This window comes from Anolis carolinensis, unplaced genomic scaffold (assembly GCF_035594765.1).
Source record: "Anolis carolinensis isolate JA03-04 unplaced genomic scaffold, rAnoCar3.1.pri scaffold_13, whole genome shotgun sequence".
Taxonomy (NCBI): Eukaryota; Metazoa; Chordata; class Lepidosauria; order Squamata; family Dactyloidae; genus Anolis; species Anolis carolinensis.
The window spans coordinates 1,296,894-1,311,217 of NW_026943824.1; the positions used below are offsets into that span (position 1 = coordinate 1,296,894).

Genomic DNA, 14,324 nt, shown 5'->3' on the forward strand with positions numbered 1-14,324 from the left:
TAGAGACAAACTGAGAGAACGAAGTTGGTAGAATGAGCTTTTGTGTACATTGTGTTCTTCAGGTGCATCTGTGAAGGCTTGTGCTGCCAACTTTGTTCTCATTCTCTTAACGTGCTACAAGACCTCTTGGCTTGCCTGTTTTCAGTATCATTTGCTTCAGGATTGATTTGCTTCTCTTGTTCAAAGGAAACGTGACTGCCCAGACTTCCTCATCTCACCGATTGAGAAGGAATGAGTACATAGGAACTCTTAATGGACAGATATGCTGCCGTGGCACGTGCCTTTCCGAAGGTAAACCTGACAGTACATGGGGAACAACTGCAGATGCATTGATATGGGCTGTATTTCTCCTCCTTCCTGCTGGGCCTTCTCCTTCCTCCTTCCTTGGGAAGAACAAGGCATCTCTTGTAAATGGCTTGAAGCTGCCAGTTCTACACAGTGGTGGCAAAGGCACTTGTTGTGTGAGACCAGCAGCATGGTGCCAACCTCTGCCCAGCACATGTGAGCTCTCTGGCAAGATTTGCCTCTGGCCTCTTGGGCACGTGAGATGGGAAAACTTAGAGATTGGATCTGTGCATGTGCCTCTCGGTACTTCCCTAAGAGCCAGGACTTTCCTGCTTCATCAGCCAGCTTGAACTGTTTGCCTTGGGAATCTTTGTCCATCCCAGAACTTCTTTAACTGCCCTGACCCAATGCAGTGGGATCACGGGGGCTGCCAAAGAAATACAAATCCCAGGATTATATAGCATTGAGCCATGGCAAATAAATTACTGATGATATCCCCCAAATAGCTGCTGAAGCATCTTCCCCCTTTGCTTTGGCTCAGCACTAAGGTTACCATATTACATGGATCTAACGCGCATCCTAGTTTTGGAAAGGCAGTTTAGCCAAAAAAGGTGAACATTACCTGGAACCTGCAAGGCATTGGGTCCGGAGTTGCTTTTGGAGTGAGAGAATTGGCCGTCTGCAAGGACGTTGCCCAGGGGACGCCCTGATGTTTTGATGTTTTACCATCCTTGTGGGAGGCTTCTCTCATGTCCCCGCATGGAGCTGGAGCTGAAAGAGGGAGCTCATCCGTGCTCTCCCCGGGTGGGATTCGAACCTGGCAGCTTTCAGGTCAGCAACCCAACCTTCAAGTCACGAGGCTTTTATCCCCTAAGCCACCGGAGGCTCCTGGGTGACCTCTGGCCTCGCTTGCTGGTGACTTGTTCCCTTTCTAGTTCTATGCTCACACAGCGACCATGCCCTCTGTACATGCCTGGCTTCTAGAGAGCATGGATTTCCTTGAAGAGTCCCTTTTGGCCTTCACCTTGGAGAGGAGTGTGCTGTTCTTCTGCTGGCTCCTTAGGTACTCCTTGTAATTCTTGGAGAGCAGTGTATAGAGAAAAGGGTTGATACAACTATTGCTGTAAGCCAGGCAAGTCACCAAGAAGTTGATGCAGATCACCACGGGGCTTTTGAGTTTCGCCAACTGGTGATGATGGTAGACACCGAGGAGCTGCCAAAGCCAGAAGGGGATAAAGCAGGTCCAATAAGTGAGGATAATGCAGAAGATCATGTACAGAACCTTCCGCTTAGGACATCGCTTCACATCGTTGTGGCCAAAGACGGCCGCTTGGGATCTCCAGTAGGTCCTGGCCAGCTGAACATACAGACAGCAGATGATGAGACCCGGGGCCAAGATGCTGGTGCTGAAGAGAAGGGTGAGGTAGATTTTGTAGGACTCCAAGCGCCACGTGGGGTGGCACATGCGCTTGGTCACACCTCCTTGGCGGCTCACCCGTAGGTCAATGAGGATCATGGTGGGCAAGGTAAGGAAGAAAGAGGCGGCCCACACAGAACCAGCAATGGCTCTTCTGTAGACCTTCTTCCTCCTGAGGGTCTCCAAGGGCTTCACAACCGCCAGGTACCGCTCGATGCTCATGGCGGTGAGGGTGAAGATGCTGGCATGCATGGTGAGCAAGTCCAAGCCGAAGAGGACCCTGCAGCCCACCTCCCCGAAATACCAGTCTTTCATGACATAAGTGCAGATCACGAAAGGGATGGTGGAGAGGTACAGAAGATCAGCCAAGGCCAAGTTGACGATATAAACATACATGGAGCCGTTGAGTCTCCTGGAGAGGCTGACCACCACCAAGGTGTAGATGTTCCCAACCATCCCAACGAGGCACATGGTGGCCAGGATCCCTCCCAGGAGTGTGGTGACCAAGACCTCGCTGGGGTTGAGGAGAACCTCAGGCGTAGCACTGCCATTCATAAGATCAGATCGATTGTCAGGTTGGCTTGGTTCCATCACGTTGGGTCAGCACACCCAAGTCAAAACATGCATTGATATTTCTTCTGGTCTGTCTTAACCTCCCTTCTCAGCAATCAATAGTATCTTAACATGTCTATTTTCCAATTAAACTTAATGGCACAGTTTTATGGCCTTGAAGTTGGCTCGGCATTGATCTGATCCTACGCACAATTTTCTGACATTCAGCATTATTTTGCCCAGTGGGAAATAAACTCATCCAAGGGACTACAAGCAGAAGAGAAGGCTTGTAGGCTTTGCTCCCATCCGATTCCCAGCAAGCAAAGAAAAGAGTTGGTTTACAATAAGCTTCTTGCAACAGCAGTTCTTTGCTCTTCAGAAAAGAAAAAAACACAAATCAAGCTGACCTTTGAGAACTCTGTTCTGCAGGTGTGGAAAATGTGTCCATTTGGTGCTGCTCGCTGTGACGGCAACCGTCTCCAGACCTTTCCATGCAGAACATTGATCCGTAAATGCCGGCAAACGGGGCAAAAAATACTCCTTTTTGGTCAGAAGGATAATTGCATACTCCGCTGGCTGGAACATGAGCAATTCACTTGTCTGGGAGATGCAAACATGCAAATAGCCAACGACGATTGTTAATGAGAGCACAGTTTGTGCTGCATACAAGGGCTGGAACTCGGAGGCAAATAGTTCTGTCTTTTCCCCTCTTTTATCTTATTTGCCATGAGAAGCAGGAAGGAGGTGGATTTGCTGAAATGCCAGGTGGAGTCACCTCCCAAATGAGAAGGTGTAGCCAACTGCAAACCATTGTGGGCCACTTTGATTTCATTGGATGTGATGCAGGAATTACGCATGTGTGTGTGTGTGTGTGTGTGTGTGTGTGTGTGTGTATTCAGATAAATTCAGTTTAGATTTTAATCGTTTACTGTCATGGGTCACCTGAGAGTAAAACAAAGGGGTCATATCAATATCAACTAGCAAAGTTAAAATATAAAATATGACAGACTTTTCAATATGATGATGATGATAATAATTCCCACCACCAACACGAGGATTGCCTTCTTTTTACAATGGTGGGAATTATTTGTGTTTTAAAAAATAAAAAATCTGTATTTTAAAAAAAGATGATGATGATGATGATAATAATAATACACAGTCCTAGACACTTGGGAAGTGTTCGACTTGTGATTTTGTGATACGAAATCCAGCATGTCTATCTTGTTTGCTGTGTCATAAAATAATAATAATAATAATAATAATAATAATAATAATAATAATAATAATAAATGGATTGCTGTGAGTTTTTTGGGTTGCCTGGCCATGTTCCAGAAGCATTCTTGATTGTCCTTATATATTTCAGAGTCTATTCATTTTAGCCCCTGTATGTCCAGTTATTATTATTGCTTAAGTTTGAATTAGTTGTTGATGTTGTTTTATGTTTTTGTGTATTTATTATATTTTAAACTTTATTGATCTGCGTTTTAATCTGTTGTTGTCTGGGCTTGTCCCCATATGAGCCACCCCAAGTCCCTTCGGGGAGATAGAGACGAGATACAACAACAACAACAACAACAATTTTGTGATATGAAATCCAGCATATCTATCTTGTTTGCTGTGTCATACAATGTCGTTGTGTCAATAATATTAATAATTCTCTCCTGACGTTTTGCCCACATCTATGGCTGGCATCCTCAGAGGTTGCAAGATCTGTTGGAAACTCAGCAAATGGGGTTTATATATCTTATCTCTTGAATAATGTCCAGGGTGGGAGAAAGAAAAAACTCTTGCCTGTTGGAGGTAGGTGTGAAGGTTGCAATTGGCCAGATTGATTAGCACTGAATAGCCTTGCAGATTTAAAGCCTGGCTACTCCTTTCCTGAGGGAAATTCCAGAGGGAATCCTTTGTTGGAAGGTGATTTGCTGGCCAAGATTGCTTCTGTCTGGAATTCCTCTCAATTCCCATAGATGCAGGTGAAACGTCAGGAGAGAATGCTTCTGGAGCATGTCCATACAGCCTGGAAAACTCACAGCAACCCAGTGATTCCAGCCATGAAAGCCTTCGACATTTGGATATGGAATGAAGAAGGCGGGCCAGGAAGACATCTTTCCACCATGTCTCCTGTATCAATTTAATGATATAATAATATATAATAATATTATAATATAGTGTATATACATGTAATATTAATAATAATATTATGATGTAATACAATGTAATAATAATTGTAATTCACTATTATGATTGTATATTTATATTACATGCAATATTATTAATATAGTCGTATTGAATGTATATATACTTGTAAACCGCCCAGAGTCCCCTTCGGGGTGAGAAGGTCAAGATATAAATGTCGCTAATAATAATAATAATAATAATAATAATATGGTTTGAGGGTGGATCAAAGCTAATCAAGGGGATCAATGGCAACAACCTTTGCCATAGATGCAGGCGAAATGCCAGGAGAGAGTGCTTCTGGAGCATGTCCAGACAGCCTGGAAAAACTCACAGCAACCCAGTGATTCAGCCTTCGACATTTGGATATGGTTTGAAGGTGGATCAATGCTAATCAAGGGGATCCATGGCAACAACCTTTGGCAAGCTTGATTAGCATTGAATAGCCTTGCAGATTTAAAGCCTGGCTACTTCTTTCCTGAGGGAAATTCCTGAGGAAATCCTTTGTTGGAAGGTGATTAGCTGGCCCTGATTGCTTCCTGCCTGGAATTGCTCTCAATTCCCATAGATGCAGGCGAGATGTCAGGAGAGAGTGCTTCTGGAGCATGTCCAGACAGCCTGGAAAACTCACAGCAACCCAGTGATTCAGCCTTCGACATTTGGATATGGTTTGAAGGTGGATCAATGCTAATCAAGGGGATCCATGGCAACAACCTTTGGCAAGCTTGATTAGCATTGAATAGCCTTGCAGATTTAAAGCCTGGCTACTTCTTTCCTGAGGGAAATTCCTGAGGAAATCCTTTGTTGGAAGGTGATTAGCTGGCCCTGATTGCTTCCTGCCTGGAATTGCTCTCAATTCCCATAGATGCAGGCGAGATGTCAGGAGAGAGTGCTTCTGGAGCATGGCCAGACAGCCCGGAAAAACTCACGGCAGCCCATGTGCTTGGCCAGTCGCGTCACGTGGCGCTGCCCAGCCAATCCCTTTGGGAAGAGAGAAGGGGGCGGGGCCTGCTTATCCTGAGTGTGTGTGTGTCTGTCACGTGGAGGGAAGGGCTTCAGACCGGAAGTGGCTGTGGGCCGGAAGCCGGAAGAAGGAGAGGGAGAAGAAGAGCAGAAGGGGGCGGGTTGTCGGCGGAGAGAGGACGGAGGTGAGTGAGTGGCCCAAGGCCTGAGGCCTTTCCTCCCCAAAGCCCGCTTATTCCCTTGGAATCATGCCCTTGGAAGGGACCCCCAGAGGGCAGCTAGCCCCGCCCCCGCCTGCCATTCAGGGACAGCACCACACAAGCCCCCCCGACAGAGGGTCAGACAGCCAGGCTCTGGTTCAAAGCCTTCAGCAAGGCCGCCTTTTGACAAAGTTCCCAAACGGACTGGAAGATGAGACTATTTATTTATTTACTACATTTATATCCCGTTCTTCTCACCCCGAAAGGGACCCAGGGCGGCTTACAAATCAAATGTACAGACAATATATTGTTAGCATACCACAATATAAGCATTACATTCCTATATTGTACTGTATCATTATTTGGTAATATTATTAGTAATATTACATTTAATATATAATATATAATTCGTATTATATTATTACTATAATATTGTATTACATTATAATATTATCAATATTGCTAGCTTTGCCCGGCCACGCGTCGCTGTGGCTTATGGGAATCCTTTGTTGGCCAGGTGGAATAGCAGTGAATAGCCTTGCAGTCTCAAAGCCTGGCCATTTTCTGGAGTAGCTGGAGCTTTTTGTTGTATGAATGTAGAGACATGGATGAGGGGTTGTGCTGGCGAGTTTAGTGTTTCTGGGATGTCTAGTTTTGTTGTTTTGTCCTAGACCGAAATTTCATTACCCTTTTATATATATAGATAGGTAAAGGTTTTCCCCTGATGTTATGTCCAGTCGTGTCCAACTCCGGGGTTGGTGCTCATCTCCATTTCTAAGCCAAAGAGCCGGCGTTGTCCGTAGACACCTCCAAGGTCATGTGGCCACTGGCATGACTGCATGGAGCGCCATTATCTTCCCGCCGGAGCGGTACCTATTGATCTACTCACATTTGCATGTTTTCAAACTGCTAGGTTGGCAGGAGCTGGAGCTAATAGCAGGTGCTCATTCCGCTCCCGGGATTTGAACCTGCGACCTTTCGGTCTGCAAGTTCAGCAGCTCAGAGCTTTAACGCACTTCACCACCGGAGCTCATTCCCATAGATGTAGGCGAAACGTCAGGAGAGAATGCTTCTGGAGCATGTCCATACAGCCTAGAGGCAGGGTATAAAAATAAACTTATTATTATTATTACCTTGTGGGGCCAGGAGTCTGGCAAGCCTTGTCCTGTACAAGTTTCTTGCCCGGCAGGTCTGTAAACTTTCAGTTTCATTTCCCAAGAAGGATGCTTAATTGGCTTAGTCAGATCTTTTGTATTTCTTGGTGCTCTGTCTCGCTACTAAGGCAATTCCTGCTATGGCTGGGATTGGACAGAAGCTTTGGCTTGGTTGACAAAGCCCTGGCTTTCATCTTTGGGATTTGCTCCAGTAACTCAGCACATTCCTTTTCAGCCATGTGGGCCTTCTCTGAATTATGGTAAGCTATTGGGTCACGCTGCTGCTTAGGAAAGGAGAGAGTTGCCAATGTTGTCTCCAATGCATCACAAAATCACAAGTCGAACACTTCCTAAGCGTTTAGGACTGTGTGATGTATTATTATTATTACAGTAGACTCTCACTTATCCAACGTTCTGGATTATCCAACGTATTTTTGTAGTCAATGTTTTCAATACAGCGTGATATTTTGGTGCTAAATTTGTAAATACAGTAATTACTACATAGCATTACTGTGTATTGAACTACTTTTTCTATCATATTTGTTCTATAACGTGATGTTTTGGTTCTTCATTTGTAATATCATAACCTAATTTGATGTTTAATAGGCTTTTCCTTAATAATAATAATATAATAATAATAACTTTATTTTTATACCCCGCCTCTATCTCCCTAAAGGGGACTCAGGGCGGCTTACATGGGGCCAAGCCCGAATAAAAACAATAGCAATATAAAACACAACAATAGACAAAAAACATGCACAATTATAAAAATTTAAACATTAGCCAGTAAAAACAAATGCCTCCTTATTATCCAAGATATTCGCTTATCCAACGTTCTGCCGGCCGGTTTATGTTGGATAAGTGAGACTCTATTATCATTATTATTATTATTAACAACATTCAGGCTGGGTGGCCATCTGTCAGGGTGCTTTGTTTGTGCTTTTGGTGCACAAAGGCAAAAGGGGGTTGAACTAAATGGCCCAAGGGGTCTCTTCCAACCCCCTTTATTATTTTTATGATGATGACGACGACGATGATGATGATTATTAGTAACATTAAGGCTGTATTCGTTCCCATTTTGCTTTTTTACTTCAAAATAAGATATGTGCAATGTGCATAGGAATTTGTTCATAGTTTTTTTTAAAAATTACAGTCCAGCCTCCAACGGTCTGAGGGACCATGAAAAAGTTTTTAAAAAGATCTATCAATTTGGTAATAATGTTGTGATGGTGGATGGGAATGCAGTCATATGTGTACAAAGTGTAAAGCAGAGGATTTAACACACAGCTATGTGGCATCCCAGTCTTGAGAGAGAGACCTGCCGAGGTATAAACAACCTAATCTAATCCTCTGGGAACGTCCAGACAAGAAGTCCATAATCCAGGGACAGACTGAATATGACAATCCAAGGTCCTCTAGTTTAGATGCCAGTCTGTGTGGGAGGATTGTGATAAATGTGGAACTAACGTCTGCAAAAAGCATCTTCATATAGTCCCCCCATTGCTTCAGGAGGGTCAGAGCAATGTGGAGCATGATAACCAAGGCCTCCTCTGTTGATATGTTGACTCTATATGCAAAGTGATGTTTATCCAGTGCATGTGGAAGGCAAGAAATGATATGCCCGCAGACCAGTTTTTCAAGGCACTTCATGAGGTCTGCAGTCCTGAAAATTACCTTGATATGTGACCATGCCAATCTCTTGTTCTTTCCAGGAGCTCTTGAAAGAGTGAGTGCCATGGTCTGGTGTTGGCTCTTGAGTGCATAGGGTTGTTTTTTTTTTAACATGGAAGAAGGAGGTGGAAAAGAAGAAGTCATTGACCTGAATAGTTTCCGGAGCCACCGAGGGAAAGGTAAATTGTGTTCTTTTCCTTTCAAGTGGGTTGCATGTGGATTGTAAAAACATTGCTTATATTTTACACAGTGGTTGCAACCCAACATCCCCTCGGCTTCCAACATTTTCGTCTCTGTAATTACAGAGGTAGGAGTCACTGTTGAAAACACATGGAGCATTATAGTTTCCTTATCCACTGCATCTAAGGGTGCGTCTGCACTGTCAAACAGATGCTGTTTTAACTGCTATTGAATCGTGGAAGCTGTAGTTTTATGAGGTCTTTAGCCTCCTTTGCCAAAGAGTGCTGGTGCCTCGCCAAGCAAAATACCCGGGATTTATTTATTTATTTACAGTATTTATATTCCGCCCTTCTCACCCCGAAGGGGCGGATTACAATGAACAGATATATAGCAAACATTCAATGCCAACAGACAAACAACATATATAGACAGACACAGAGGCATTTAACATTTTTTTCCAGCTTCACGATTCCGGCCACAGGGGGAGCTGTTGCTTCACTGTCCAGTAGTGGCTGTACTTCCTCATTCCATTCCTCGTGTTTTGCTGGCAGTTTTATGATGTTGTAAATTAGTTAAATTAGCCTCCCGCATAAAGCGTACCTAAATTTCCCTAATTGACAGATGCAACTGTCTTTCGGGGCTGCATAGGTCAACAGCAAGCCGGGCTATTTAATGGTCGGGGGCTTAACCTGACCCGGGCTTCGAACTCATGACCTCTCGGTCAGTAGTGATTTATTGCAGCTGGTTACTACCACAGCCCGGCCCTATGGGATTCCATAGCATTGAGCGATGGCAGTTAAAGTGGAGTCAAACTGCATTAATCCTACAGTGTAGATGCACGCTAGATCAGACTAGCTCTTTTGGAGAGAAAATGTACTGTTTCTGCAATGGTCTTGCTGCAATTTGGGGCAGTACCACTTTTTCAGCACTCAGGATTTATGTGTGCTTTGGATCTGATGAATGTTGGATGGCACATGGTGCCCTTGCATTTCTTTCCCGCCTTATTGCAGTGCAAACTTTGGAAGCATATTTCAACGTGGAGTCACGGGGAGTAAATAAATATTTATGAGCTGCTGCAAACCTTCAGCCGGTAGATAAGTGTCCCCTCCTTCCTTCAGATAGGATAAACCACAGAGACGAGGGGCTTATCACCATTTCGGACTCTTCGGATGAAGACTTGCCTGTGATGCTGGACGTTCCTGTTCACCGACAGTGGGAGGACGAGGAGGATGATGACGTCGTCATCTTGATGGAGGTAAATCCGGTCCCAATCACATTAATATGCACTGGAAACACACACACACACACACATATATATATATATGTTTCCAGTGGACAACAATAATCTGATGCATAGTTTGAATGGTCTGTGTTTTTTCTTATTCACCCAGGAAACTTTACATGTTTCTGATTTTAAACCCAAACTAGATATTTTTCTCTGATGCGTTAACATAGCAATGGAAGATTGGATGTGATGTGTTTCAAGTGTATGTGAAAATTCTATTACAAGTGTTTGCAGTTTAGCTTCCCTCAGTTATCTTGGAGGCTTACCCTGCCATTATAATGTAGACTATAATAATACACCAGGTGAACATAGAGAAATCCTGTCTCTTTTCCTATTCTGAAATCATTTCCAAATATCTGCCTAAGAAAGGTTTGCAGAGTTGAACGAGGCAGGATGTTTGTTAAGCAACCGTTGTCTGTGTTTATGTGCCTATAAGTATTGTTTATCTATCGTTTTGTGTGATTTTTTTATTGTCAGATATTTTAGCTGGAACTTTTTTTTTTTTTAAAAAAAAGCTTGGCCAACTGTGAGGATAGATGGGAAATGTGATTGTCTATTACTGGGATGATCTCAGGTTCTGTGTTCATCTCATTGCTCTTTATGTCTTGTTTTTTTTAAAAGACGGCTTCAAAGAAGCTTCTGCGCCCCAACGTGATCCGGCCGGCTGCTCCCTGGCAGAGTGCAAACAAGTTGGGAGAAGGTGGATCCAAAAGCGACATGACGGCAGGATCCCACGACAAGCAAAAGATGAGGAGCCCTCCTTCTCCCCGGCGGCACGGACCCCGCCGGAACTGCGTGAAGCCAAGCAGCGTGACGTTGGGCAGGCAAGAAAGCCAGGACGAGGTCTTGGAGCTGCTGGAGCCTCCGGAGCCCGCGGGGCCACGGGTAGCAGAGCCCGGTCCCAGCGTGGCTCGGACGCGGGAGGCAACGAGGCCCGGCGACAAAAAGGAGATCATTAACGTGGAAGAAGTGGTCTTGATCGCGGATCAGGAGGGGCCGGACCAGCAAGAGCCGCAGCCGAGGCTCGTCCCAAACCTTGGGGGTGCCGCTCGTTGCATCCAGGAGAACACGAGACTCGACCATCCTTACTTCCAGCCGGCCGAGAAGGAGGCACATGCCGTGGTCAACCTCCTTTCTCCTCGGCACGTGCCGTTGGAACTTGAGCTGGGAGGGCCCTTGCCGAGGGTCTACCAAGAGGAGATCCCCGGGCCTGCCTTCCCCAGGCCGGAACCGCAGCAAGACGGGATCCCGGGCCGCACGTCCCCTCAGCTGGCCCACCCGCCCGAGGAAAAGGAAGGGCAGCCGGCAGCAATAAACGAACAGGCGGGCCCGGCTTTTCCCGTCCAGGGGTCGCTGGATTCCGGCACCAGCGAAATCCCAAAGCAAAGCGCTGCCGTTCAGCTGGACAAAGACCTCAAGGCTCTTCTTGTCAGAGAAACGGTAATAATAATAATCTTAATAATAATAATAATAATAATAATAATAATAATAATAATAATAATAATAATAATAAAAATTACGATCTGTCAACTGCAAAAGGCCACCCGACTGGGATCTGCACGCATCATCCGAAAATACATCACACAGTCCTAGACACTTGGGAAGTGATACGAAATCCTGCATATCTATCTTGTTTGCTGTGACATAATAAAATAATAATAACAATCTTGAGAAATGGTAATAATAATAATAATCTTAATAATAATAATCTTGAGATGCTATCAGGACCTCAAGATTGAACTGCGAAGACTCTGGCAGAAACCAGTACAGGTGGTCCCGGTGGTGATGGGCACACTGGGTGCCGTGGCAAAAGATCTCAGCCGGCATTTGGAAACAATAGACATTGACAAAATTACAATCTTTCAACTGCAAAAGGCCACCCGACTGGGATCTGCGCGCATCATCCGAAAATACATCACACAGTCCTAAACGCTAGGAAGTGTTCGACTTGTGATTTTGTGATACGAAATCCAGCATATCTATCTTGTTTGCTGTGTCATACAATAATAATAATAATAATAATAATAATAATAATAATAATAATAATAATAATAATAATGCCAGCTGCAGAAGGCCACCCTACTGGGATCTGCATGTATCATCCGAAAATACATCACACAGTCCTAGACACTTGGGAAGTGTTCAACTTGTGATTTTGTGATACGAAATCCAGCATATCTATCTTGCTTGTTGTGTCATACAATAATAATAATAATAATAATAATAATAATAATAATATCTTTATATACTGCCCTTATTTCCTCAGGGGACTCAGGGCGGTTTCCAACATGATAAAAACAATACAATATACATAATAAACAGAACCATACAACAATTTAAAATAATACAATGGTAAACATAAATACACATAAGTGGGTTGCTTTGCTGGGATTGTTCCCAATGGGCTTAAATGGGTGGCAGTGTGGTGGGTTTACTTGTTAATTACTAACTGTTAATTACTATATGTGGATATAAATGTAACAGCTACAACTTCATACCCTCTGAGCTTATAGATCAGGCATGGGCAAACTTGTTATTTGCAGCTTCAAGGCCTGGCTTCTTCCTGCCTGGGGAATCCTTTGTTTGGAGGTGTTAGCTTGTCAGTCAGCATGGCATTTGTCTTCCTTCCTAGGAAGCGAGGTTTCCGGATGCAACGAAAGAGTACATTGAGGAGCTCATACAGAACAAAAACTGCTGTGACTTAAACATGTAAGTATGGATTTCAAGAAAAGGCAGGCTGTAACACAGTGTGTTTGTATATGCCATTGCCATTAGGGATGGAAGAGGGATTGCTGCATTTAAGCCATTTTTTTTTAAATTGGTGTAATCAAATGAATGTCATTAATGTCATGCAGAGGCAAGGATGAAGTTCAGTGCATTTCTCGCCGAATGGATTTAATCAGTCAAATGCAATGATTAATTATGGGAGTGAACAAAATGTAGTGAGAGGGACCAATAAGAATAAACAAGACAAGGGAGCGCTCAAAGATTAAGAATGTCATGGTGTTTCTCTTCGGCTCTGAAGTCCAGGGAGATGGTTGCATGGATTTGTAATGGAGTTGTTGTCTGACTCCTCCTTGCCTCCTGTTCCACCTGTTTCTCATAATTCTCTTTCCATATCTTCCTGCCAAGGCTCTTTCCAAATAACCTTCTCTCTTTCCTTTTGCAGACTTTGTAATTTTCTGTTGGAAAACCCAGATTATCCAAAGAAGGAAGGTAGAGTGATGTTGAATCCAAATAGCAGCCTGCTCTCCAGCCAAGACGAGACAAAGGCGAGTCAGAAACGTTAATTTATGCACCCTCCTTCAAGTCCATTATTTATTTATTTGTGCCAGAAGCGAATGGAGAATGCAGTTATAATATATAAAAGATACCACAAACAAAGTTAAAAACTTGGCATTAGACTAAATGTCCTTTGACCAGAAGCTGGTCACTTGGAGTGCCTCTGGTGTCTCTGTGAGCCATGGGTTGAGATTCTGGGTTTTAGCCTGCCACGTTTGGACTCTTGCTTGCTGAGGTGTTCCTGAGAAGTATCTCTGTAGATCTTAGAAAGCTGTTTCTTGATTTAAGGTGTTGGTTTGCTGGCTGATATCTGAACAGAGGTCCATTCATTACATGCTGCTCCTTCGTGACAGATGTCAGGTGGTGCAATACCGGCACTTTTTACTTTTGTCAACTTGATATAGACACAGGGTCTACTCCCATCCCAATTTGCACTTCCAAGAATTTGCAGCACTTTATTAGTCACCTTGTGTTTACAATATTTATATGGTGCACCTTATCCAGTCTACTTTTACAACCTCTCCGTTTTAATCCATGTTTTTATTCGTTTTTGTCATTTGTTTTTATTAGGCAATGTTTACATTTTTATAATTGTGCATGTCTCTTGTCTATTGTTGTGTTTTATATTGCTATTGTTTTTATTCGGGCTTGGCCCCATGTAAGCCGCCCTGAGTCCCCTTTGGGGAGATAAAGGCGGGGTATAAAAATTAAGTTGTTATTATTATTATTATTATTATTATTATTATTATTATTATTACTACTATTATTAAACAGTATAATTTCTCCAGTGGTGTGGAGTGTGGACATCCTGTGATAATGCTGACTTCCTTCTCTCTCGCCCCTCCTGTCCATCCCTTTTAGGTGCCAAAAGTGGACTACTTTGATTTCTCCAAGCTTGATCTGCTCGATCAGCGTTGCTTCATCCAAGCGGCGGACCTTCTCATGGCGGACTTCAAAATGCTGAGCAGTCAGGATATCAAGTGGGCTCTGCACGAACTCAAGGGACACTATGCAATCACAAGAAAGGTACCTCCCTGGATCCAACTAGGTTTTCTTTGGTGTTGGGAAAAAGATGTACTCTCTAGGTGAATCCTAGAATCATTGGGTTCAAAAAGACCCCAAAGGCCAATCCAGTCCAACCCCCTTCTGCTGGGCAGGAA

General features: G+C 43.8%; 2 protein-coding genes across 2 annotated transcripts in view; one reads left to right on the top strand and one right to left on the bottom strand.

The window, feature by feature from the left end:
- Positions 1 to 1,195: 1,195 nt before the first annotated feature.
- On the bottom strand, positions 1,196 to 3,058 carry LOC100556613 (urotensin-2 receptor-like). The gene has a single exon (XM_003228797.4). It carries the CDS (start codon positions 2,291 to 2,293, stop codon positions 1,229 to 1,231), a length of 1,065 nt encoding a protein of 354 aa, XP_003228845.1. The 5' UTR covers positions 2,294 to 3,058; the 3' UTR covers positions 1,196 to 1,228.
- Positions 3,059 to 5,469: 2,411 nt separating this feature from the next.
- The window catches only part of rnf216 (ring finger protein 216), a 66,990-nt gene continuing 58,135 nt past the window's right edge, over positions 5,470 to 14,324 (top strand). Inside the window, exons 1-7 of the mRNA XM_003228807.3 lie at positions 5,470 to 5,577; positions 8,459 to 8,596; positions 9,716 to 9,852; positions 10,504 to 11,322; positions 12,515 to 12,591; positions 13,052 to 13,154; positions 14,026 to 14,190. Of these exons, the coding sequence (XP_003228855.1) occupies positions 8,530 to 8,596; positions 9,716 to 9,852; positions 10,504 to 11,322; positions 12,515 to 12,591; positions 13,052 to 13,154; positions 14,026 to 14,190 (1,368 nt within the window). The 5' untranslated portion in view covers positions 5,470 to 5,577; positions 8,459 to 8,529. The remainder of the gene's footprint in view (positions 5,578 to 8,458; positions 8,597 to 9,715; positions 9,853 to 10,503; positions 11,323 to 12,514; positions 12,592 to 13,051; positions 13,155 to 14,025; positions 14,191 to 14,324) is intronic.

Bases quoted from the DNA above. Each gene is read 5' to 3' on its own strand.
- LOC100556613 (XM_003228797.4), bottom strand. From the start codon at position 2,293: ATGGAACCAAGCCAACCTGACAATCGATCTGATCTTATGAATGGCAGT.